At 40.9% G+C, this 25,821-nt stretch overlaps 1 protein-coding gene and 1 long non-coding RNA gene across 4 annotated transcripts in view; one reads left to right on the forward strand and one right to left on the reverse strand.

The window, feature by feature from the left end:
- TMEM163 (transmembrane protein 163) overlaps positions 1 to 25,821 on the reverse strand; it is a 112,038-nt gene that overhangs the window by 59,300 nt on the left and 26,917 nt on the right. The window contains exons 1-2 of one of the 3 annotated variants that reach the window (XM_079994749.1): positions 18,069 to 18,271; positions 8,501 to 8,620 (exon numbers count right to left, since the gene is read on the reverse strand). In XM_079994749.1, the coding sequence (XP_079850875.1) occupies positions 8,501 to 8,620; positions 18,069 to 18,144 (196 nt within the window). In that variant the 5' untranslated portion in view covers positions 18,145 to 18,271. Of the gene's footprint in view, positions 1 to 8,500; positions 8,621 to 12,136; positions 12,827 to 18,068; positions 18,272 to 25,821 lie in introns of those variants that run through there. The other 2 variants (XM_079994747.1, XM_079994748.1) reach the window with 2 other exon arrangements.
- LOC307226630 lies at positions 11,357 to 18,330 on the forward strand. The gene is made up of 3 exons (XR_013843528.1): positions 11,357 to 12,013; positions 13,553 to 13,683; positions 18,208 to 18,330. It is a non-coding gene; the product is annotated as an uncharacterized lncRNA (long non-coding RNA).

Genomic DNA, 25,821 nt, shown 5'->3' on the forward strand with positions numbered 1-25,821 from the left:
ACAGCAAAATCAGGGCTAGATGAGCCTCTCTGGGGAGAGCATTTCACAACTGGTGCACCATCACTGAGAAGGCTCTGCACTTAGAAGCTACCTCAATTCCAATGATAAGGATGCCCAGAGAAGGCCTTCTTCATTTGTAATGCTAGTGGGATCAAATGCATCTCAGCAGTTCTAAAGGATATGTGACCATGGAACAGATGAGAAAATAAGAGAAGAGCTCTATAAAGGCTGTGTACCTTTGAAGCACACTCAAAGCACACTATTTCAAAGAATTTTGGCCACCTCACCCTGAATTACATTTCCCAGCCACTGTTAAACTACCATGCCCAGAATATATACAACATCTCATTTCACATTAGATATTAGGCCTCCTACTGTGTAATCAACCTGCTTATGCCATTTATTCATTCTGTCCATAACAGTACGCTATAGAGTTGTTTTCTATATTTCATAGCAGATTGTTATCCTACCATAAAACTGCACTATTGAATTTTTTTTAGTCTTTTTTCACTAAAAATACATTCATTAGTCGTGCTCTATTACGTTTTGAAATATCAAGACTTGTTAATTAAAATGATAAGTTTGTGTTGCATACCTAACACCCCACACGTCAAACCCATAGAACAGTCTCCTTTGGGTATTATTAGTTCCACACAGCTGGAAATGATAGTCTGATAAATGTTGGCTGCCACAGTAAATCACATAACAGTAAGGTCTGTTGTGTCAGGAAGCAAGCATTAATTAGTAAGGGCTGATTTAACTCAAAGGATTAACATCCTCAATCATACAGTGAGCCTTTCTTCCACACCACCTCTCAGCCACTCCTTGCGATCTGATAAAGAGTTTGAGGTCAACTTAAAACATTCAGCTCATAATATCTTGCTGATATTGGGTGGAGTTTTTGCTAAGGTAACAAACATCCTGCTACTCAGTCAATGAGAGTTTTTGTCGATTGTTCCAAAGAATCGGGAACTGGTCTTTTAAGGCCTAGTCAAACAATATTGCTCTAAAATCATGTATTTAGCTCTGAAGAGATCTTTACCCTCATTAATAACATTACATTTTGAAGCATTTCAAATACAGTGGTGCCCCACAAGACGAATGCCTCGCAAGACGGAAAACTCGCTAGACGAAAGAGTTTTCCATTTTGGAGGTGCTTCGCAAAACGAATTTCCTATGGGCTTGCTTCGCAAGATGAAAATGTCTTGCGAGTTCCTGCGGGGTTTTTTTCCTTCCCCCCCTTTTTCTAAGCCGCTAAGCCGCTTATCCGCTTATCCGCTAAGCCGCTAAGCTGCTAAAAGCGCTAATCCGCTAAGCCGTCAATGGGCTTGCTTCGCAAGACGAAAAAACCGCTAGACGAAGAGAATCGCGGAACTGATTCTTTTCGTCTTGCGAGGCACCACTGTACCACGATTCACAAAACCATGAGGTGGAATCCAACTGTGCCCTTCTAATAGCAAAATGGTTATTAATCCAACAGACACCTCAGCTAGCAAAAGAGGGTACATGATTTTTAACCAACTCTACCTCTCTCCTGTTGGAAGTAAAGCTGCATCTGAAACGGGGGTGGGGTGAAGGTTTTCATTCTTTTTTCGCCCTTCTCCTTCAATTAGTGTTAGAGACTTTCCTTCTGTTAAGGACTCCATGATCGCAACATATAACCCTGTCCTCACGAATGGCTTCAATTATTACTAGGAATAATAAATCTTAAACATCTTTCTTCTTTCAACCAGCAGTCTTACTAGACTATTTATTCCTGTACTCTGCTGTGACATACATGCCCAACTCCAACATCTCTTGCCGCCTTTCTACATTTCCCAAAAATATATTCAAGAGTTCAGGAACATTCAAGAACAGCAATGAAGGGTAGGTAGTACAGAGGGCTGAGGGAGGGGTAAATCTGGGAACAACCAATACCATCAGTACTGCTGGCATGGTCCTCAGAACAATGAATTGTAGGCAAAATCACTCAGAGAGCTGCTACCACTTTGCCACAACAATGGCAAAATACAGTTTAAAAGTGAAGGGCATTTTACACTAATTTGCCACCTCCATTGCTGGTTGCAACAGTGCTCTTGCAGTAGGTGGGTGAGCAGCAGAGGGAGGGAGAGCAGCAGGAGTGGGTGGGTGAGGAGAAAGGAGAAGAAGGTCTGTTGGACAGCCATTGAGTTGTAATTCATTGGTGATGGGACATGCAGGGAGATAGCAGAGACATAATCTGTCATCTCACCCAATCTGCTGTCTCAGCCATATGGTTTAATGTAGCTCGTTACTGGGCTCAGCCTTATTGATAGGTCACTCTACGTAACTAGTACTCAGTAATTAGGGAAAGATTCTTCCAGGCTGCAACTCAAACACTGCATGGGGGAAACATTTGGAAGCTAAATTGTAGATCATGTTTAGGGTAATTGATGGTTGTGGTATTCTGCTTTTCCAATGGAAAAGAAGTATTTATTGCGACCGACATATCTAAGTGTGCAAAATTCATACTCCTATAAATATTCTTAAAATCGCTGATTATGATGCACAGGTGTCATTCCCACTGAGATTAGTTTTTGGGTATTACTGTCGTTTTTAATGAAATTATAAGACTGCTCCATCTGGTCTTTAATGAAACACCTGGAGCTACACGTAGAAAGCTCCTTTCTCCATACTCAGCTGGCTGCTACTTTAACCTGGTACTGAGAAGCATGTAAATTACAGTGTGAGTCATATTTGAACTTAATTACAAATTGCATACATACACCATGAGCTACACTAAACCCACTAAAAGCTACACTCTGGTTTATGGTAAACCAAAACATGATGTGTATTAAACTGTTCTCTACATGTGCAGAAAGATTAGAACAGGTAAGTAGAATTCATTCTAAGATTCGCCAGCCAAGTTTTTCTGATGAAAAGTGAATGATCAATGGTATATGGTTATTTCCATGCAAGTATTTGTTGACTTTGAAATCCTTTTGAGATCTTGTACTTAACACCAGAACTACATTGTAGTTAGAATATCTACGTGCGAATTGGAGTATCATGCTAGAAAATCTAATCAGCACAGGTATCATAGGAGCCAACACTCTGGTTCCCCCAAAAAATATTTGAGCAGGCCAGGCCATTTTGGAAAATTGTTTCTTTGTTCCATTTTGGAAAGTTGTTTCTTTGTTCACTATGCATTTGGACACCTCTTAAGATATTGTGACCAGATTCTGCATGATAGTTCCCGAGATCAAGGTGCAGGTCTTCATCTATGTTTTGATACAGGTGGATACCAATTTGAATCAAGATGACAGAATAAACTTTTCAAACTGCAGTGTTTTCATTTATTGGAATCCCTAATTTCCAGGTACAATGCTGCTAGTTATTAATGAAAAACCTATACCATTTAAATATATTTCATATTTTTAAAATAATAAGATCTTAAAAAGTGAATGTTCTGTAATTTCTCCAAGCATTTGGCATAATTCACATATTTTTGTCCTTAATTTGAAATCCACTGCAAAAATTGAATAGCCATGACATATATCCTTAACTAGAATCCTAATTTTGAATTAGCATAAACATGAACTATGACCAGCTACCAGAACTTCAGAAAGGCTGAACTTGCTGATGACATAAAAACAGAAAGCCTCAAAAGTCAAAGGGCACATCTCTTCTACCTTCTTCTCCAGGACTTCACAAAGTGAAATGCATATTGCAGCCATACATCCTCCCCCAATCATTCCAACCCACTTTTCCTCAGAAATTCAACAAGGATGGAATTACATGTTTGCACTGGAACTTGCTGCTCTTTAGCCTTTAACATTAGTGCTCCCTCAGGCAAGGAGAGCACTCTTAGTGCCTCAGACCCACCACCTGCAATAACCACCTGTTTCATAATTCTGAGCACTACCCTGGCTCAGGTGTAAATATTGCAATATGTTTAACATGGGGGAGGGGGAATCAAGAAAGTGTAAACAAGCATTAGCTTTCCCTGGTTGTATATCTTTTAGGATAATATCTATGTTACATGTGAACCTCCAGATTCTTGGATTGTGAGCTTGAATGTTGAACTCCAGAAGCACATTCAGGGTGTCAGAATTTTAAGATGACTTAAGGAATGCTATTATCTTAGAAATCACTATTATGACTAATTTGAGGACCAAAAAGAAATGTACCAAATGTACCGAAAAGAAACACACAAAACATGTTCTCAGTGCATCCCAAACTGTATACTCTCTTCTGATCATGAATGATAGGCACTCATTCAATGGATGCAGCTGCCATAATCTGTAGACCCATAAATCTACAACAGTATATTTCTGCTGACAACAGCAAAGGAAGCTCCATGGAGGGGACAAATCTTCATAGCAACAATGGGGAACAGTGCTTGCTAGTCTATCTTGGTGATATCAGCTGTTTCTAAAGGAGTTTCTACATTAAATTAGTCATCTAGTAACTATTCAGGCAGCTGAGAATATATCACCTAAATCTGATTCTTGACATTTGCACTGTCACCAGACATCTCTGCCTCCATAGTTCAGAGAATGACATGCTCTCAACTAGATTAACCAACAGGTTTTCAAGTTGAACAAGGAAATAATCCTGCTTTTTGGATTCTACTTGGCTCCAATCATTCCTCATTATCCTTGGTTTGTCCAGAATATCTAATGAATTTTTCTTCGTTGCAAACTGGCAATGCTAAACAAGAAAATGGTTCTAGCCAGACCTGAAATAAAGATTGGAGAATCTACTACAGATACATTTAAGACTGTATTTTTTTGTGCTTTCTCATTAAACTATAATGAGAAAAAAATCATTCCAGAGTCTTTTTTTAAATAACTTCATCAATATATCTGTATATCTCATGCACCCTACTCTTGTGTTAAAGCAAAAGTTTGCTTAAGAGCAGAAGGAAAATTATGAAGATTGAGGGCTCTTCCAGACTTGTGCTTGTCCCATGCCTAGAAAGCATGTATCCAAGCATTTTTCCACTTGCCCCAGTGCTTTCCCCCAGAAAACCTGCTCTTTAGTGATAAATTGGCACAAACATCAAGCCAGAGAAAACTCGATTTACACTTGTTCCGATTCAGCGGTAAGGATTGGGTTTCTTCTGAGGAAAGCAGCGGGGCAAGGGCAAATCTGGATGAGCCCTGAATAACAGCATGTAAAAATAAACTGAGGTCTCAGAATATATCTTAAAAGAAATGAAAATGTAGGAACACAGAAAGAGAGCAGTAACAGTCTGACAGCTACCGAAAGTGTTGGCTAGCTGATCTGCATTCTCAAGAGAAGAGGGTAGAAATCACTGGACTTCAATGCTAACACTTTGTCATTGTGAATAAGCAGAACAGGAAGAAGCTAGGAAACAGAGTGCCATAAATAGCAGGTGTTTGGAAATGATTCTCAGAGTCAATCTAGCTATCCCAAATGACAAGCAGAAGTCAATCATATAACACAGGAAGCAATCACCAAGCTGTCTGGCAAGCATCTCGGCTTGAAAGATTGGCCAAACATGGGAACAGCTGACAAATGAAAGGAAATATGAAATATGGAGAAAATGCAGCGTTATAGTAATGAACCATCAAACAACTGAATCATGCATAAAATTAAATCACTCCAACTTTATCCAGGCTATACTTGATATATTGAATTACACTGTAACACGTTTTTTTATTAGCTAATTACATATCAGCTGACATATACTTGTTTACATTGAAGATATGTATTGTGTCTGTATTGAATCTTTTGTAAACCTAAGGTATGGGAACTTCGTTGAAAGTTACATTAAGACAAACTGAAAATCAATCAAGCAGTCTTAGAGAAATGCTTATATTGATTAGAAAGCTATCTAGACAACACAGCATTTAGCAAACATATAAAATTTGAATATTCTGTTCACTTTATACTATTACATAGCATTCTGCTGCAATCAGATAAGTAAAACAAGTATTTAACAGGCAGAATATAGATCTGAAGGTCAAAAGATTAGACGATGTGTGATTGAATCCTCAGCTTGTTGCTATTATCGTTTTAATAAGAATAATGGGGGGGGGAGAGATGTAATCTGATCAAGACTGGAACACTTGAAAGGAGTGAGCAACACCCCCCCCCCCAATTTTGTCTCCTTACCTATCATGGATCCCACCAAAGACCTACATGCCTTATTAGTGGGGAAAACATGTGTCTGTATATTCTCTTTAATGGTGCATACAGCAGCTTTGGAGATAAATTAGATCACAAACATGGTACCAGTGCCCACTGCCACAGCCCCACTGCAACAACCCTGATCAAATTTGGAAACCCTTGCAACTACTCCAAAAAGAAATAAAAGCAAGCAGGCTTTCCTGTCACAGATGTCCAACTTACATATTATCTAGCTTGGGCCTTTGATTCTATACCAATTAAATCAGCACTGAACATGTTCCTTTCTTGTAGTATAAATGCTACGTACCTAATAAATCTATTTTACTATACTAAAATGCCTATGTGTTTAAAACCTATATGATACTCAGGTTGCAATCCTATGTGAATTTTCTTTTGACCAAGTCCCATTGGAGTTCACTTCTGAGTAGACATGCATAAAACAGAAATGCTAGATGCTATGTTGTGTTCATGCTACTTGCAAGTTGATATATCTTGGGTTCCAGTATTAAAAAAACACAGGTGTCTCTAAAGGGCACTTAAATTTTTTCTAGGCAATTACTATTATTACTAGGATGTTTTTTTAAAATATTAAGGGAGGTGGCTGTAGATGCAAGGATATGACATCAATTAAAAAACTGTTTGGTCTCCCACATGCTACTTCAGTGCTTGATACAATGGGTGGTATTCAGAGGAGACCAACTGAATGAATGAACATGACTAAGTTAAGCCCATTAATTTCACTGGGTCTACTCTAAAACATAGTTGAATACCAGCCAATGTGCCCCTCCATCTTTAATGTAGGTTCCTATGTCCTAACAGGTTTAATAGCAATAACCTGATACTTAGGAAATTGCTTTAACTTGACTAATCCATGCAACCCAGCATTGTATACTCTGAATTAAGCCCCACTGGTTTAAAGAGGACAAAGCAAAGTGTACAAGGCACTCTTTTTCAACAGCATAATATTTCATCCAACTGCACCACTCGCTATAGTTGGCATATTTACAGAATCAAAGTTCCATCAAAAACCTCCAGTATGTGCCCTCCCCTTTCAAACTCATAGAAAAATTCTTAAAAGCCACAACCCATTTTGTCTCCCTAAATACTTCCTTGTGCCCTAATTGTATGCCAAGGTATTGTTAACATTGATTGAGGACAATATAATTGTTGCTGTTCTGATTCCAAGGCAGTAAAATCACACCAATGAAACAGGACAATTCTCTTGTCTGTGCTTTATTTCTTTTGTAGTAGAGGAAACCCTGCTTTCACATTTTCTTTTCTTCTTTCTTTTTAAATATTGACGCATGGTGTGTGTGTGTGTTTGCCATACAAATTACTCCTAGTAATATATGCTGAGTATTGCAGAGCCCATTTGGCCAGATTCTAATAGCTCCCCTTGGGAGCTGACACTAGCTTTCAGCCGTAGCCCATCACTGCAGATTAGCACAAGAACATGTGCTGCAACGGCATCCAGTTTTGCTTCTCTTACACCAAGAGATGATATTCTGAGAATCCACAAGCAAGTCCTGTGTGCCTCTGAGAACTGGAATTCTATTTTTAAGATGAACAATATTAAACCAAACAAAAGCCAACTAACTTTTCTGTTAAGCTACTGCAAAATCTTGTACTTTGCGTCACAAGATGTCTCTACAGAGTTAAATAAAGTACATTTTGCATAATTCATAGGTTAGCACAACCTGCCACTAAGTGTGTAACATTTAAACTATGCTGAGCTAGCGTCTTTCAATTTAAATGAAGCAAGCAGCCTTTAATTTCATGTGATTTTTAAAGTAATATTTGCTTTAGATAGATGCTTTCTAGAATATTTACTTAAAGAGCCTAAAGCAGAAAAGCCAGATCCACAGGGGCATCATTAAATGTACCCCAAGGAGCATATAATCTTATCAGAATGGTGGAGATTGCACTCCAAACATTAATTATGTATTATTAGCCACAGGAAAATAAATATTAAATGTTTTGTGTGTAATTTTTCTGCCTTTGCTCTGTATTTTTTTAAAAATGGCATCCAAGAAAGATACAGGCTTGTTTAAACTTAATTCAATTTAAATTAAATTCACTGTATTTTTTATATTATTGAGAAAAGAGAATACATTTCCATATCTGCAAAGACTAACAGGAAACAAAAAACTGCTCCTTTATCTGACCTTCAACAATTATGTCCCCTTCGCAAAAAAGAAAAAGAAAAAGAAAAAAAAGAATACACACAGCTGTTTTATTAATTTATAAGCATGGGGCAAGCCTTCTCTAAGTCACTTCAGTAGCAGAGCTATATAAAAGCACACAGCAGCATCGTGTATGGCTTTTTAAGCATTCGGGTATCCAAGACAAAGGCTGAAAGATTTGAAATAGGTTCAATACTCACTGAACGCAGCAACTGCCAGAGCCAGTGTGACAATAATGGAAGCCCATGAAACCCACAGTGCCTTCTTTCTGTAGCTTTGAGCTTCGTGAGGTTTTAGTCTTGTGCTGCTTTCTAGTAAACCTGGTAAGTGAATCAGAAGAGGAAATCAGTGTGGGCTGTGTTTTATTCCCCTTTTAAAGAAAAAAAGAAATTAGGTCCATTCAGAACCAAACCAGGAATTCCTTGTGTATTTTTCCCGTTTAGGAGAAATCCTGTTCACCTTATTTATATACCATAAATAATGCTAAAGCAGGTGCATGGGTTCAGGTTTGTCTTTGTATTTCACAGGAGGTTAAAAAAAAAGAGTACCAATTGCTGCTTGGAGCAACCTGGAGCCAATCATAAAATAACCAGACATCTTTAGATTTTTGCATACACACACTCAATTCCTGGTCAAACCTTAAAGAGCATGGGGAGAGATTGCTTAAGGTGCCAGTGAAACAGATGCACAAACCAAGCAGCAGCTTGATAGAAGAGCAAAATAAAGGTGCTCATATGATGCATTTCTGAAAATCAGAGCAGGTGCAGTAGAGGTTAACATACGCCATTGTTGTGCAGCCATCTCCCCAAGCTTGTTGGGGTTTTTTGTGTATTTCAGTTTTAAGGACTTTACTTGCTCTAGCAAAATTTAGTCAAAATAAAACAAAACAGGTGTGTTCCTGTATTAAGCTCCCCTCCCCCTTCGTCTTGTTCACTCTGTGATCTCTGGAAAGAATAGAATAAATATTTCCAGTTGGATTTTGCTAACTTTTGACAACAAATGAGCCAACTATCACAGGATCAGACTTAACAAAACCCCAATGAATTAGTGTGGTCCATACCAAAAGAGCAATAGGAGGATCTATGCCCCGCCAAAATAGAACACATATTTGTGGTGCAAAATTAATAACATTATAGTTAAAATAGTTAAAACCAGTTCTTGGTTGCTACTGGATTCTGAAAAATGGTACAAGTCTAAATTGTTTAAACACCACTCGAATCAAAATTTATGCATTTTACATTAAAATATTTGAATCTTACATATTATTAGAATTGGACAAATGTTTTACAATTTACTACCTCCGGCGAAGAAAGGAATGTGTCACCAGGTAAATTGTTCCCCTTAAAACATATTGTGCTTGTATGTGTGAAAAATCTTTGGGGATTGCACACAAGCATCTATCTGTCAAACACATAAAATGAAAATAGTTTCACAGGTAACTTTGCAACTTATATCATGAGTGCAAATCCCATCCAGAATGTGACTTCAAATCTTCCTATGGCACATACCTGGGTTAATTTATACACAGACAAGGCTAGAAAGGGTATATTAGAATTATAAAGTCATGTTCACATTTGAAGATTACGCCATTTGATATTTTAGTACATGTAATGAAAGATGTGATGTGTTTTATTAAACTGATATTTTTTCCCATTTGTCTGTAAAAAATAATTTGTAATTGATACAAAGAAACTCCTGCTGACAATACATTTATGAAGTTGGTTTTTTTACATATGCTGCTTTAATTGGTTTTACACAGACTTTTTAAATTTCAGATTAACTGAAATAATTTTAATGCATTTTCTTATTCCAAATATAGTAGTCACACACAAAGATTCTCTGAATCCTAACGAAAGTAGAGAGGGGACTCTCACAACTTTGTTTTATACTAGACACTGAAAAAGACTAAGCTTCCCTAAAGGCTGAAGCTAAAACCTTCATACTTTGTCCATGATCCATCAGAATGCACCTGAACACCCTACAGACATTGCATTTCAAAAAGAAAGGAATAAATTCATTGAAATTTTGATTGATTAAAGCAAAAAATAAAAACTATTCCTAACATTTCCTTGGAAAGAATAATAGCTCAGACCTGTGAGTTTGTTATCAATGGAAAGGGAGGGACAAGGAATGAGCTTATGGGTTCTTTGTCTTATTTCCCCCATACATCCATTATCTTTTACTAGGTCCTTTGTTCCTTCTCACCATCATCATCTTACATCTATAGAAGATGTTTAGTGGGAAGATCATTCCCAGGTGAATCAATATCCCTCTATTCCTGAGCCCAAACTCTTGAATATAGACCAACTTGGTATATACTGCCCAATCCTTATAAAGTGACTAAGCCACTGCAAAAGGCCTTCAAATATCACTATTTCGTTTAGAAGAGCGGCTCCTAATTAAATAAAAATAAAAATGGATGCACAGTGACCCATCATACCCAACAAAATTGTAGCCAGAATGCTGCCTGGGAATAGGATCACTCGGAAACTGAAAAAGGACTGTGGACAGTTGCAGAGAACGAAGAGCAAAGAGCAGGCTCCAAGTCAGGCAGGGAGCTGTTTGGCTTTAGATGAAACAGAATGCCATGGGAAGAGTGCAGAGAAAGAAAAACACACAAATCTATTGAATAGGCACGTGCTTGGCAGGTGCCTGTTAGGGAGACAATAGACTGAATGCCCCTTCTTTCTAAGAAGGGGTGTAGAATGGGTAAAATAACATGCTTTCTTTGCAGTCAATGGGGACGCCTGTCTGCATTGTAGTGAATGCATTTTAAATTGCATTTTGAAGACTGGGTGGTTCAACACTAAAGAAAAGGCTGGTGTTTCTTTGTTTAAGGCTGTCAGTGCTCCATTTCTTTTCTAAAATAAAAAAGAATGAGTGAGCAAAGAATTTAACTGCAAGGTTGGCAAAATAGATTGTGTTAAGTGTGTGTGGTGTGTGTGTGTTTGTGTAGAGAGAGAAAAAGAATTAAATATGAAAGACAAACCAACAGCACAAGCTTAACCTTGTCTACTCTGAAGTAAGTCCTAATGAATTCAATGGGACTTACTCCCAGGCAAGCAGAGTTAAGATTTCAGTCCAACTATTAAGAAGGGTCAAGGAGGACTGAGAATGGTCGTTCAGATGGCTGCTGCAGGTGATAAGACAATGGACGACAAGCAGACGAGTTGTGAGGAAAGAACAGCTAGCGGTGGAGGAGACAGACCACGGGAGGTCCATAGATGATGTATGAGAAGCAGGAGTGGCTGAGGAAGGTGAAATACAGGAGGCAGGATTCAGCAATGGTGGATGCACGGCAAAAAATGGGTCTATAGGAAGGAAAGGGCGGTAAAGGCATAAGAAGGGATGAAGTGTGGGGTCTTGGCATGATATAGCTGGTTACAAGAGCGACGTGGCAGAATTTAGTGGGGTTAAGAGTAGCGATTTATTGGTCAGCGAGGTAAATTAGAAAGTGCTAGGACGTCCGTGAGGGAGATATAGAGGCGAGCGGGTGGGCTGCAGAGACTTGGCCGGACCCGGGATGGCGAGAGAGAGAGAGAGAGAGAGAGAGAGAGAGAGAGAGAGAAGTGCTAGGCGCGTAGAAAGGAGCCGGCCATAGGGGTGAGGTGATTGAAAGAAGGCTTTCCTAGAGAGTCGCCTGGGAGCGGTGGCTTCGCGGTGGGTCGGTCCTGTTCGACGCCAACTTAAGGAATCTTTCGGGAGCCGGCCAGGTGCAGGGCGCGCGCGGGAAAGGAAGAGAAATGGGCGCCTGACAGGAGCCTGGTTTCTGCAGAGGGGGGGGGGGGAGAGGAGAAGCATGTTGTTGGGAGACGTCACTGGCCCCAAAGACTCACCTCTATCCTCCAGCTCTTCACTGAACTGCACGTCCTCCCCGACGCGCAGCGTCTCCGCTGGCTGCGGGTCCCGGGCCGGGTAGGCTGGCGGGGGAGTGGTCCCAGGGGGCTGCACGATGGTGGGCTCGGGGAAGCTGTTGCTGCCGCCGCCCAGTTCGTCTCCGGACGTCTCCATAGTTGGGCAAGGCGGCAGAGAAAGCAGAGCAAAGGAAGAAGGGGGCGAGGCGGCAGGGGACGCCAAGCCGGGGAAAAGGCGCGCTCGCGCGGGGAAAGAGACGCCGAGGCTTCCTTCTCACGAGCCAGGCATGCAGCGAGCGAAAGTGGCCGTCGCCTCGCCTCGCCCTGGCCGCTCCTCCTCGCACATCAACTGCAGGTGGGACCCGCCGGCGGCCTCCCCGGTCGCTCGGCTCCTCCCACCGTCCTCGAGGCGGACGAGAGCGCGCCCAAACTCCCCTCCCCGAGCTCCGGCGTCGGAGGGGCTCAAGAGCTGGCGGCGTCTCTCCACACTCGGAGTCCCAACAAGCCTTGCCTAAAACCTCCCGTTAGCCGAAGCCAATGCTAGGCTGCAGTTAGCAGGAGACACTACACCTCGTGTTAGCACGAGTCTGAGCTCCCACCCGCATCATGGGAAGTTTATGTTTAATTCAACTTGTGCGCTGCCCTATTATCGAAAGAGGTCTCGGTCGCGGCTGGTGGAAGCAGCGCGCTCAACCCGCAGCCACCCTTTGAAAAATGCTATAAATTAAAGGAGGAGGAGGAGGGCTTTCCGGGCGTGTGGGGATTGTAGCAGCGATTGCGGTTTAAATAAAAACAAAAAACTATCTCAGCCCGACCTTGCTTGTTTAAAGAGATGCAGCGCAATCTATAGTATGTTTACTCGAAAGTAGGTTTGGTTGAGCTCAGTGGGGCTTACTACCTAATTTTAGGGTTGCAGACTTACCAAGGAGCAAGGCTGCACTCCTAATCCTATCTACCTGGGAATAAACCCCGCTAAATTCAATAGGACTTTGAAGTGATGGTTAGGATTGTGGTGTAAGCCCCACTGAATACAGTTCTTCCCAGTAATCCTGAAAATCTGAAAGGACCACAAATCTTGAGCCATCCCATTCCCAACACCTCTTGCTTCATAGATTGGTAATCCTTAGAAATTTTGATATGTAGCTGTACAGCTTTGGCCAGAACTCAAAATGGCAAAAATCAATCCTAGAAAATGGATGTCTATATAGGTAGGTTTGAGGCCTCATAGTGGTATACAGTCTGATTTTGTTGAGACACCATCCGTATTTGCAAACATTCACAGTACACTTAGAGGGGAGGAATAGTAAGGGTAGCACCAAGTGTTCCCCCTTCTAAATTCATACACATAATGGGTGTGTGACACATGAAAAAGACCACAAGATTATACCTGAATTGCAGGATATGAAGCACACCTTCTGACCCCAGCTGCTATGGAGGTTAGACATGTGGAAGGGGTGAGAAACAACTGCAATTCCTGCTGCTCCATTGCATAAGCAAAAATGTCCACACGCTGTTAAGGACTTCCTAAGGTGAGTTAATGTGATGTTCAGAAAAATACCTGCTAAAAAAGTTCTCAGCCACAGAATGGTCCCAACTGTCTAGATTTGTGGGTGGCTAAACATTTTTCTATAGCCTGTGTGATGGGTTAGCCTTATCCACTCAGGAAAATGCATCACAAAGGCAATAGGAAAAGGGGGGCTACATATAGGGACTAGTGAGTAAGCCCACAAAATAAGTGACTATTGGAAGGGACTGAAGCAGGCAAGGCTGCTGATGGACAAGTAGAAGGATAGGATGGTGGGTTGGGCAAGACCAGCAGGGTCTCCAGACCTTTGGCTCGCATTAAAACAGGAAAAAGTCAGTTATACATTTTTGAAGAAAGTTACGAGTCCTAAAACCTCATTTGAAATAAATTAGGTTTCCTCCCTATTGGGGGAGGGGAATGCAATATTACAGTCACTTCTTACCAATTTTTTGTCACTTAGCTGTTGTTTATTAATATAAGGTAAAGGTAAAGGGACCCCTGACCATTAGGTCCAGTCGTGACTGACTCTGGGGTTGCGGCGCTCATCTCGCTTTATTGGCCAAGGGAGCCGGCGTACAGCTTCCGGGTCATGTGGCCAGCATGACTAAGCCGCTTCTGGCGAACCAGAGCAGCGCACGGAAACGCAGTTTACCTTCCCGCCAGAGCGGTACCTATTTATCTAGTTGCACTTTGACATGCTTTCGAACTGCTAGGTTGGCAGGAGCAGGGACCGAGCAACAGGAGCTCACCCCGTCGCGGGGATTCAAACCACTGACCTTCTGATCAGCAAGTCGTGTAACCTTAAATAGTAATTGTTTGGTTTTAGCCACTATGGTAGAATGTTATCAAACAATTACCATAGTTGCTAAAACCTCAAGTCTGAGAACTTTATGGCAAAACCAAACATAAATAGATAATCTGACCTATATACAACCAAAGTCTGCTAAAATAAAAGGTCTTTTAGTAACAGCAAGAAAGGGAGCCAACCAAACTTCATGGGACAAAATATTCCATAATCAAGGTGCAACCACTGAGAAGACTGTTTCATCCCACTTAAACATGCTTCTACCCAAGTGGAGCCCAGAGAAGACCCTTTCCATCCAATTTTCAGCAGGCAGGGTGATATGGAAGGAAGCAATCTGGACTTATCCCATTTAGGGCTTTGGAGGTAATTGCCAATGCTTTGAATTGTGCCAGGAAAGAAGTTGGTAATCAGTACAATGTGATCTCAGGGGACGCAGGTGGCACTGTGGGTTAAAGCCTCAGCGCCTAGGACTTGCCGATCGAAAGGTCGGCGGTTCGAATCCCTGCGGCGGGGTGCGCTCCCGCTGCTCGGTCCCAGCGCCTGCCAACCTAGCAGTTCAAAAGCACCTCAAAGTGCAAGTAGATAAATAAGGACCGCTTACCAGCGGGAAGGTAAACGGCGTTTCCGTGTGCGACTCTGGCTCGCCAGAGCAGCGATGTCACGCTGGCCACGTGACCCGGAAGTGTCTCCGGACAGCACTGGCCCCTGGCCTCTTAAGTGAGATGGGCGCACAACCCCAGAGTCTGTCAAGACTGGCCCGTATGGGCAGGGGTACCTTTACCTTTACCTTTACCTTTACAATGTGATCTCAGAGGTATGCACTCACCAGCGTCCTTGCAATTGCATACAGGACCATTTGAAGCTTCTCAAGACTTTTCAAATAAAGCCCCATGTACTGTGTGTTTAATTAATGCAACCTAGTTGTACCTAAGGCATGTTTTTTCATGCAAAGTTCTAGCCTCCTCAGAAATGAGCATAGCTGGTCAAATGCTCCTGGCTACATCCTCTATCTGGTCTTCCATTTGTAAAACTGAGCCCCAAACACGCCCACACCAGATTGTAATTACTCCAAAACAAGCTGAAACACTATTCCAGAGACTGTCTCTTTCTTTAGCATTTTTAGATGGTACTTAATACATACCAGGATTAATAAAATGTTTTCAACATTTGAAATGCATGTTTTTCCCCTCAGATTTTTTTAATTATTATTCTATGTGGATTGTTGGAAAGGGTAATTGGAATTATTTCACAGATTTATGCACTTTAACTTAGTAATGAACCCTTTAACACCTTAAAATTCCTGGTATAAAATATTTGTTTTGGATATTAGGTGAATACAGAAATGGCTTTTAAAGGGTCTGTATCTGGCAAAAAAAGGCTAAGGCATGTGTTTCTCAATCTATTTCCTATTGCTGTAACAAAATTATAATAACTATAATTTATTTATACTGCCCTAGTCTCTGTCCTCCTATCCAGCAACACGAGAAAGGTTCTTGTCCATTGTCTCTGAAGTCAGCCTTAACTACGGGTCCTATTTATGAATGAACACAGGCGGCTTTGATTGAGCTGAATAAGGGGTTAGTCTAACCAACGACCACTAATTTCGACTTAGTAAATTCTGACCACATCAGAACCCCTGACATGTCAACAGTCCTCTTTTTATTAAATACATCATTTCTGCTGAGCCTTTTAGGGTTATCCTTCCATTGAATCCACTTTATGTCCATCCTAATCTGTACTGAGGGTATAATATTAGCCCTATACCTAATAATAGCCATATTTACCTCAATACCAACACTCCAACTATTGCTATTATACCAATTCTACTCCTAGCAATATCCGCCTTCGAAGCTGCAACAGGCCTCACCCTTCTAGTCAGTTTTGTCTTCCATCTGGTAGGGGAAAACTAAGAAATGTCCAGTTTATGCCTTTTCCAGATATTTCCCTGGCTTGAATATGTGGTTAGATTGCTCAGTTGGTAGCACTTGATCTCAGGAGCCTCATACTAGGCAAAAAGATTTCTGTATTGCATGGAGTTAGACTAGACGACCCTCATAGTCCCTTCCAACTTTGCAATTCTATGATCTGTGCACTGTTTTCTGCCTAAGTGCAGACTAATCAAACCTCAAAGATCCTCTCTTATGGAGGCTAATCTCATCCACACACACTTCCTAGTACTCATATTTAAAATAAATAGTTTGAAGTGGACTTCTGTTTACCTTCAACTGAAGCTAGTCAGGATCAGGTCCCAAGTACTCGTCAATTATTTTATTATTTGATACATCAACTAAATATTTGTGATTTGATTGTTAGCAGTTATTAGATGTGAAGAATAAAGAAAAGTGGGTTTAAAAATAAATGTAGTTCAAATCCATCCTGTTGAGCTTGTCTGAATGAGGCTGTGGATGGTTTTCTAAAGTCAGCAATTTTCATTAATGGCAGAACTTCGGCAATGCTTTTACAGCAGTCATTTGGGACCATTTGTTAGTGACTATTACAACAATGGCTTAAATATATATAATATCTCTTAATCCTAAATACTAATCCTTGAGATACATTCAGCTGAGCTTTCAAATATAAGTTTATTAAATAGGGAAATGGAATCGAGGAAAAAAACATTAAGGTTGAGCTAGGAGCTGGTTTGTTTTAAATTTTCAAAGACCTATGCATATTAATGTTTATTTGGTGCGGGGGAGGTGTTGACCAGTGGGACAAATATTCCTTGTGACAGGATGTAAGTGTAAATATATGGTGACTGTGTTCTTTATTACATGTATTGCTGTTAGTATTGCAGTATTTCCCTTTCATATAGGAGGAAGACACTAAAGCAGGTTCAGGGAGCCTGTGGCTTTCCAGAAGCTGCTGGACTACAACTCCCATAATTCCTGAGCATTGGCCACACTTGACTGGGGCTGATGGAGGTTGCCTTCCACCCCACCAGCCCCAATGGGCACCTGCCACTGCCTAGGAGTAAGCCCCACTGAACCCAATTGGACCTACTTCTTAGTAGACATGTATAGGATTGCACTCTGTGCTGTGCCTATACCAGGCTTCCTCAACCTCGGCCCTCTAGATGTTTTTGGCCTACAACTCCCATGATCCCTAGCTAGCAGGACCAGTAGTCAGGGATGATGGGAATTGTAATCTCAAAACATCTGGAGGGTTGAGGTTGAGGAAGCCTGGTCTATACAAAGGACTATAACAGATTGCATTCGTATGTATGTATGTAATCGTTTCCGTGTGCTGCGCTGGTGCTGGCTCGCCAGCTGCAGCTTCATCATGCTGGCCACGTGACCCGGAAGTGTCTTCGGACGGCGCCGGCTCACGGCCTCTAGAGCAAGATGAGCATGCAACCCTAGAGTCGGACACAACTGGCCCGTACGGGCAGGGGTACCTTTACCTTTACCTATGTATGTAATACTTACTATACACCTATAAAAAAAACTCTCAAGGTGTCATACAATGAAGTTGTGATGGACACAAGTAATTTTACTCTCAAAACCAGTTGCAAACATGTCACAGCATGCCACTGAGGGGTTGACTACATCATAGTAGTAGCAAGATTTTAACAAGTCTTGACTTACCAGGAAAAGGTCTGCTGGAGAACACTGAGTGGTTTGTGAAGAAAAAAAATGCATCTTCAACCATCATCACAGCCATGGAGTAATCTTAATGATGAGCTCATACCAATGTTCAGTTGTGTTCCCTCCACTTGGATTCCAGATGTTTCCAACTTGGAGTGGTGACTTGTGCCCATTGGAACTGGTGGGCTGGAAGACAGAAAGGCCAATAGTAGATGGAGCCAGAGCCAATGACAGGCAGATTCAACTATCTCTAGTTTTGTCCACATCTTTCTCCCTGCTGAATTTTATAAGGACAACACTGAGACCGAGGAGGACAATGATAGCCATTTACACCCCCTGGTCAGGCAGATGCAGGGGAGACTGAGGTTGATGCTCCACTAGCCCCAATGGACCAGCCCGTACTGCCAGTTTGCTTCAACATCCTCAGCTTAAGTGCATACCAAGGAGCAGTAAGGCTCTGCTAAGCAAGAGATTCTGCTTTGGAATGATCCTGCCAACCACCTGAGTTATCCCTGTATTCCACAAATCAACCAGAGCTTCAAGAACAGCACCAGCCAATGCCACCCAAGCTGGAAGATTCCCTCAGTGCATTCTTAAATTCATCAGAATTTACCAGCTTCCAGGAATGGGCTATCCAAAAATCTGTTATCTTTACTGGATATTTAGATTCAGTCTTATGATCAGTGGAGTTTCATTTGTTCCCTAGGAAGAGTTTTGAAGAAGCACATTAAAAGAAGGGGGTGGGGCTAGAGGCTGTTATGCAAGCAAACCAGAAAAAAATTCCCCAGGTGTGTTTTAGAATATGCGTCAGGTAGTTTTCTGTTGACAATTTTTATACAGGTCATTATAATACAGAGAAACCAAATGTTGCATCACAGGTGCCTGAAAATGGTTTGTTTGTCTTTCCACATTGCTCAGTTCCCTAAGAGCACACTTACCACTTTAGTGTATTTTGATGCTAAGTGGTCAAACAAGTTTATTGCTAGTCATTTACTTTATTTCTTAGGACACTGAAGCAGAAACAGCCCTGATTTGAGGGTGCTAAATGTGCAACATGTTAGTGTAGTACTTTCTGTTTTTGCCATAAGCAATGAATATGGTGTTTGTCATCCTATCAGCTTACGTTTATTTTTAAAAATGTTTTAAATCTTCATCGTAGTGATTTTAGATATTATTATTCTCGTTATTATTTCTGCTTCATATTTTTAAGAATAAATCTGAAAGTTTACAACACATTAGAACATCAAATAAAACAATCCAGGATAAAACATTACTAAAGAAAGTAAAATATTCTCCTAAAGGTTTCAAAACAAAGCATTACAAAGGAGGTTGACTACAGAATGCACATTTAACACAGTAAAGATAACAGAAAAATTATCTTAAACATTTCCAAACAAAACATTACTAAAAGAAGTTAAATATAAAGTGCACATTTAAATCAGCATATGGTAATTAACAAGAGAAAACATACTGTCATAAGCATAGAACAAACCTGCTGCTGTTGCTGCCAATCCTGCCAGTGGTGGTTCATGGCAGCTGTAGAAGCTCAAGCTCGATGACCGGGGTCTGCACTAAGAGACAGCCAAGATGTTATCAAACTTTGTTAGAGTAACAGGAAATGCAAGTACTGTACTGTGCTCCCAGTTAAGTGAGGTTAGGTTATTGCAGCCATACTTCAAGTGGACCCATTAAAATCATTGGATTTCAGTTAGCCATTTAAGTCCATTCACTTCACTGGGTCTATATTGAGTCAAATAACACTTCCTGTTTCGCAGTCCATGTCATCTGAAATAGGATTTTTTGCAATCTAACCAGGGCCATCTTACCCATAGGCGCTAGGGGTGCAGGGCACCTGGGCGCTGGACTCTCAGGGGCGCTAGGCCAAGAGTCCGGGGCCCGAGAGTTGAGTCCGGGGAAGAGCCCGTCCATCAGTTGGAGCGCCGTGGCGGGCTCTTCTGCTCAGGCAGCTCTGCGCCGGGAGTTTGGGGGCGACTGAGCCAGCAAGACGCTGATGCGGCTGGCCAGCTCCCCCCTCCTGCACACCTGGGACTGGGCAACCTGGAAGGGGGGTGCCAGCTGGATCTTTGCACCCCAGTGCCGCATATGCTTAAGACAGCCCTGAATCTAACACAAGGAGAGTGAAATGTGCAAGCACCTGATGCAGAAACAATATCTCCTTTCACTGCAACAGAGCTTTTAAAGAACAAACATCTCCAGTTATGAACAGATACTACAAAGGCCAATTGAGTACTTTGCTCGAGGGACCTCACATGCAATCAATTTAATTTATTTTAGTGGTCACTGTGAAATGTAAAAAAAAAATAAGAATCCAAACATGAGCTCTGGGCGTTGTTTGAGAAACTGGGTTGGTATTATATAGCTCTAGAAATTAAATATCAAGTGTGGCATAACTGAGAAAGTTTGACATAACATTATGAACTTCAGAAAAATGGGCTGTCACAGAAAAACCCTTTAATTTTTTTTTTAAGAGATGAAGCTTTGAATTCAATGGCTGTGTTCACAATTCATGTTAAGCCATAGCTAATGTTGAGCTGTGGTTAACACAAACTAGCAGGGTGCTAGTGTGTGGTACTCAGAGCTCCCTGCCTCACTCATTCCTTACCAGCCTCTGGAATGGAAGCTTGCGAATCAAAAGTTCCGTGGACTTTTGGTAATGACAAATCTCTCGCAGTGCCACAGTACCAGGCCTGTAGTGATTAGGTTTCTTGACTCCACTAGTAGAGGGAGTGCTTTTCCTAGCAGCTTTGGCAGACAGCTGTTTATGTGGAGCTTTGCCACCAGTGGATTCACAGGCAGTCTGCTTGGTACGGGCCACTTCCCTTTACTTTTTCACTGTTAGGAATGGATCCTTTAAAAACATTTCCGGTCCTATCAGCTGCAAGGTACATGTCCCACTCCTTCCCCAACAAACCCACTACTCGATCCAAACTTATTATGATAGAAGTTTTTGGGTTAAGCTCACAAGGGTCTTGGTGGTGGTGGTTTTATAACAAGTTTTTTTTACAAAACAACAGCAGCAACCTTCCTTGAAATTCCAAATTGTTATGCCTGCTTATGAGGCCTAATCATAAGTTGCACACATGACTCTTTCCAACAATGGAACGCTTTCAGAAAGCAAAATGGACAAATCTTGAAAGTTACATATGAATGTACATTTGCAATGTGCAACATAGAGCAAAGTCATATAACATTAAATAGCAGACTTCTTATAATTTCAGAATGCCATTTTACAGCTCTCATGTTGCTGAAAATGTCAATGTCCTAAAAAAAATTCCCAGTTCCTCTGGACCATATACTAATACTTCCTGCCTGTCACCTCTGCCTATCTGTCTTTCTGTTTGTCTGTTTCCATGAAACGTCAAGCCACTAATACCCCCAAATTTCTGATACTCTATTATATAAGTTTAAAATTGAAATGGGGCTATGAGGACATGCTTTTTAAAATTATTTTTATAATATTTTATATTCCTGTGGTTGGCTATGTACTTTTTTAATTTAAAAAGTTGGTATATAAATCATTTAAATAATGCAATTGGTTTGAATAATCGGGGGGGGGGGGATGCATTTGAGGTTCAAAGAAAGACTTCTCATATACCAAGGATGTCTCCTGTGCTAGTTCAGAGCTGCCGATTCAGAAATCATTGGTGAAGTCCAGCATCCATTAAATTACATAACAAAGGTAGGAGAGTTAGAATAATTTCAACACTTTGAAATATCCAGACATCTCCACATCCCAATATGAAATATATATATAGACATCCCCAATATGTTAATTCTCCTACAGCTGTTTGTGTAATAAGTGGGGGAAGGGTGTCACTCATGAATAGAGGGAATGACCTGAATGCAAAAATTACCAGGTTCAAATCTCAGCATCGGGGAAAGAGAGGCACTTCTCTAACGTCCTGCAGGATTCCTGCCTGTCAGACACTGAGCTAGATGACCCTGACATCTAGGAAGCAGTCCAATGCACAACAGGTGCATCTTAGTTGTTACTTAGCTATATTTGTTACTTAGCTATATTTTCATTTTACACTGTCTGTTCCTTTTTAAGACTTCTCTTTTAGCTGTTCATCATGACCTTCTTGACCAGGGGTCAGCAACCTTTTTCAGTCGTGGGCTGGTCCACCATCCCTCAGACCATGTGGTGGGCCAGACTATTTTTTTGCCGGGGGGGGATGAACGGATTCCTATGCCCCACAAATAACCCAAAGATGCATTTTAAATAAAAGTACACATTCAACTCATGTAAAAACACCAGTCAGGCCCCACAGATAACCCAGAGTTGCATTTTTTTAAAAAGGAACACATTCTACTCATGTAAAAACACGCTGATTCCTAGACCATCCGCGGGCCAGATTGAGAAGGCGATTTGGCCGCATTCTTAGGTTGCCTACCCCTGTTCTTGACCTAGGCTTTAAAAACAAAACAGTGTCTCTTCTGCGTGCATCACCTGTCCTTAAAAATATAGCTTCCAATTCATTCAACCTATTACTTTAGATTCTGCATCTCTTAGTTTCCATCTCTTGTTTTGTCAGGCTGCTTGTTCCTTCCTCTCTTCCTCTTGGCACCACACTTGTTAAATTTGAAAAGGATAACAGCAGAAGTGCCATAAACACTGAGTGTGTGACTTATGCTGGCAACACTCACCCACAAAGCCTAATTTGCAATGGATTAACTTGCCCTTAATTTTCATTTAATTAAATGTGAAAACAGCACGTGGTATATGTACCTGTGAGAATGTTTTTAAATATTAAAAAATTAACAAGCTTTTAGAAATCTAAACAAGCTGCCACAAGACAATGTCCCAAGCTACACAGGCTGAGCTAAATTCAGAATTTAGAAAATGGTTACTGCTGAATACACAGCAGATGTGTACCTTTTTGTGTGCTGCATCCTGCTCAAAGCTTCTCACTGTTTCACAGCTACATTGCTGCACAAAGCTTAAGTGAGTGAATTCGATTCATGCCTTAACCTACAGCATCAGGCAAACCGAATTATTGGCACTTAAATTAACCTAGATGGAAGAAGGATCAAATAATACAGTTTAATCTATGGAATATTTACATGGAAGTGACAGCCCCTCTGTTCAGTGGTCCCAACTTCATTGTATAGGATTTCAGTCTATACAACTGAACATGACTGTGTGCAGATATAACAACAGCAACAACAACAACAATTTATTATTTATACCCCACCCATCTGGCTGGGTTCCCCCAGCCATTCTGAGTGGCTCCAAACCGAATATTAAAAACACAATACAGTGGTACCTTGGGTTAAGTACTTAATTCGTTCCGGAAGTCTGTACTTAACCTGAAACTGTTCTTAACCTGAAGCACCACTTTAGCTAATGGGGCCTCCTGCTGCTGCCACGCCGCTGGAGCACAAATTCTGTTCTCATCCTGAAGCAAAGTTCTTAACCTGAAGCACTATTTCTGGGTTAGCAGAGTCTGCAACCTGAAGCATATGTAACCTGAAGCGTATGTAACCCGAGGTACCACTGTAAAATATTAAACATTAAAAACATCCCTTAACAGTACCACTTAATCTCTTTCTCTGCCCTGATGGCTACTATAGGTGAGTCAGAAAAAAGATAACCTGAATGCATGATTTTGTCTTCTACTCATCATTAATTTGTAAATATAAATTTGCTGAGATTCAAGTTTGTTGGTTGGTACTGAAGGTCAAAATATTTCTGAAATGCCAACATTCTTTTTAAAGATGAAGTGGAAACTATGAGAGAGAGAAATTAACAATGTTATATTGTTTCTACACAAATTATTAGAGCATCTGATGAGAGTGCTGATTGGTGCTGTCACACTCAGGGTCATCCTTATGGGCTTCCTATAGGCACCTGGTTTGCCAATATGAAAACACGATGCTAAGCTAGATAGGCTTTTGACCTGATCTAGCAGAGCTGTTCTTATGTTCTTAGGCATATGTTCTTAGGAGTATTGGTTGCATTTCCTGTAGACTGATTTCCCTAGTGCTTCAGCAAGCCACATGTTCACATATTAGCACACCAGATGGGTGCTGTTATCAAAAAACAGTGGTGCTACTAGTCCAAACAAATACCCCAGTAACAGTAGTACCTAACCAGCCATTCAGTTTCTAGCCATTTCTACAAGAAAGCACTTATTTGATGTACTTACTGTGTTGCTACCATTCAGGTTACTGGAGGAACTGCCACCTAGAGGTGCCTTGATTTAATCAAACATAAAGGCAGCCTCAAATGTTTGCTTAGGGGCTTTGCCACTAGATGGCATCATCCATTAACTGCAAAGATTAAATACCTTCTGTCATGACCTTAAACTTGACAGAAAGTAAAATGTAGTAGACTATATATTTTTAAAGTTATGCGCTTCTTCACTGTATCCTGATTCAAGGTTTTCTACTGAAGATATGAGATAGCAATAACAAAACAAGCACATACATGATGTAATCTCTGCTGTAAAGCTGGAATTATATACACATGCACACCACACAGCAGCAGCTCAAAGGACTAGACCATTATTCTTACGGATTCTCACATTATACACACACACACACATACAGAGAGAGAAAGGAAAGCTCACAACCAATGACTGAGTAAAATCTTGTTTCAGTGAAATCAGCATCTGTTCTATGAAGGGCAACATTACAGAACAGGCATGTGTTTAGGGTCCTTTTTGGTGCTACCACATCAATTATGCCAGCTGCATAAACAAATCAATAATCAATTGGCTGGTTCAGTGGATGATACTTTCCCCCCATAAGGTGCACAAATCCAGATTTGTTACTTTGCCCTAAACTGCCCTTAGGTGGCATGGAAACACCTTTTCCTGCCATGCAGAATCAAGCATGCTCTGCTGCCTAGTCATGTTCCTTGGCTTTTTCTCCATAGCAACAACATTTGCATTGCCTCTTCTCCACCAGATTATTTTGTAGCTCTCTTAATCACTTACTCTATCTCCACAATAAGCTTGCCTTGAACGAAGATTGTTGGAGAGTTCCAATAGTTTTTATATCCATTCTTTGTTCATTCTAAGAAAGAAAGAAAGAAAGAAAGAAAGAAAGAAAGAAAGGGATTTGCTATCCTTGAAGCTAACTGAAAGGGCAAACTAGATCTTAAGTTAAGTGTGTGATTGGACCTTGTGCACTTGGTTTTTATTTCCTAAATAGCATCCAGGGAGGATGATTCAGCTTGAGACCATGGCTTGTGCAGGGGCAATTTAACTTACTTCTTTCTACTGCAGTTTCATTCGAGATTCTTTACCACCTGCAGCTAGCTGTTTGCCCACTGGGGTGGAGGTTTTTAAGCAGTGTTTGGATGTCATGGATGCTTTAGTTGAGATTCCTGCATTGCGGGGGGTTAGACTAGATGACCCTCAGGGTCCCTTTCAGCTCTACGATTCTGTGATTCTTTGAAAATATTCATTACTAGCAAATATACCTTATTAGACTAATTCATATGATATACTGCCTGACAGGGTTCATTGGACAAAAATGTTGCAGGAGAAGGAGATTTTCCTGTAATACAGTCACTCACTATGCGTAGACTGGTAGAACTAAACCTAATTGTTCATTATGTGAAAATTTCTTACTGCTGGCTGTTGAATGAATGGCAGAAATGCTTAATCCATTTTGCAAAATTAAAAGCAGAGCTTTGGAGGTGTTTTCACCCATAGGCATAGACAAAGGAACTCATCCTTAGGAAACAAATCTGTTAACAGATGAGCAAGCAAAGCCCTCTCAA

The sequence above is a fragment of the Podarcis cretensis genome (assembly GCF_951804945.1).
Source record: "Podarcis cretensis genome assembly, chromosome: 1".
Taxonomy (NCBI): Eukaryota; Metazoa; Chordata; class Lepidosauria; order Squamata; family Lacertidae; genus Podarcis; species Podarcis cretensis.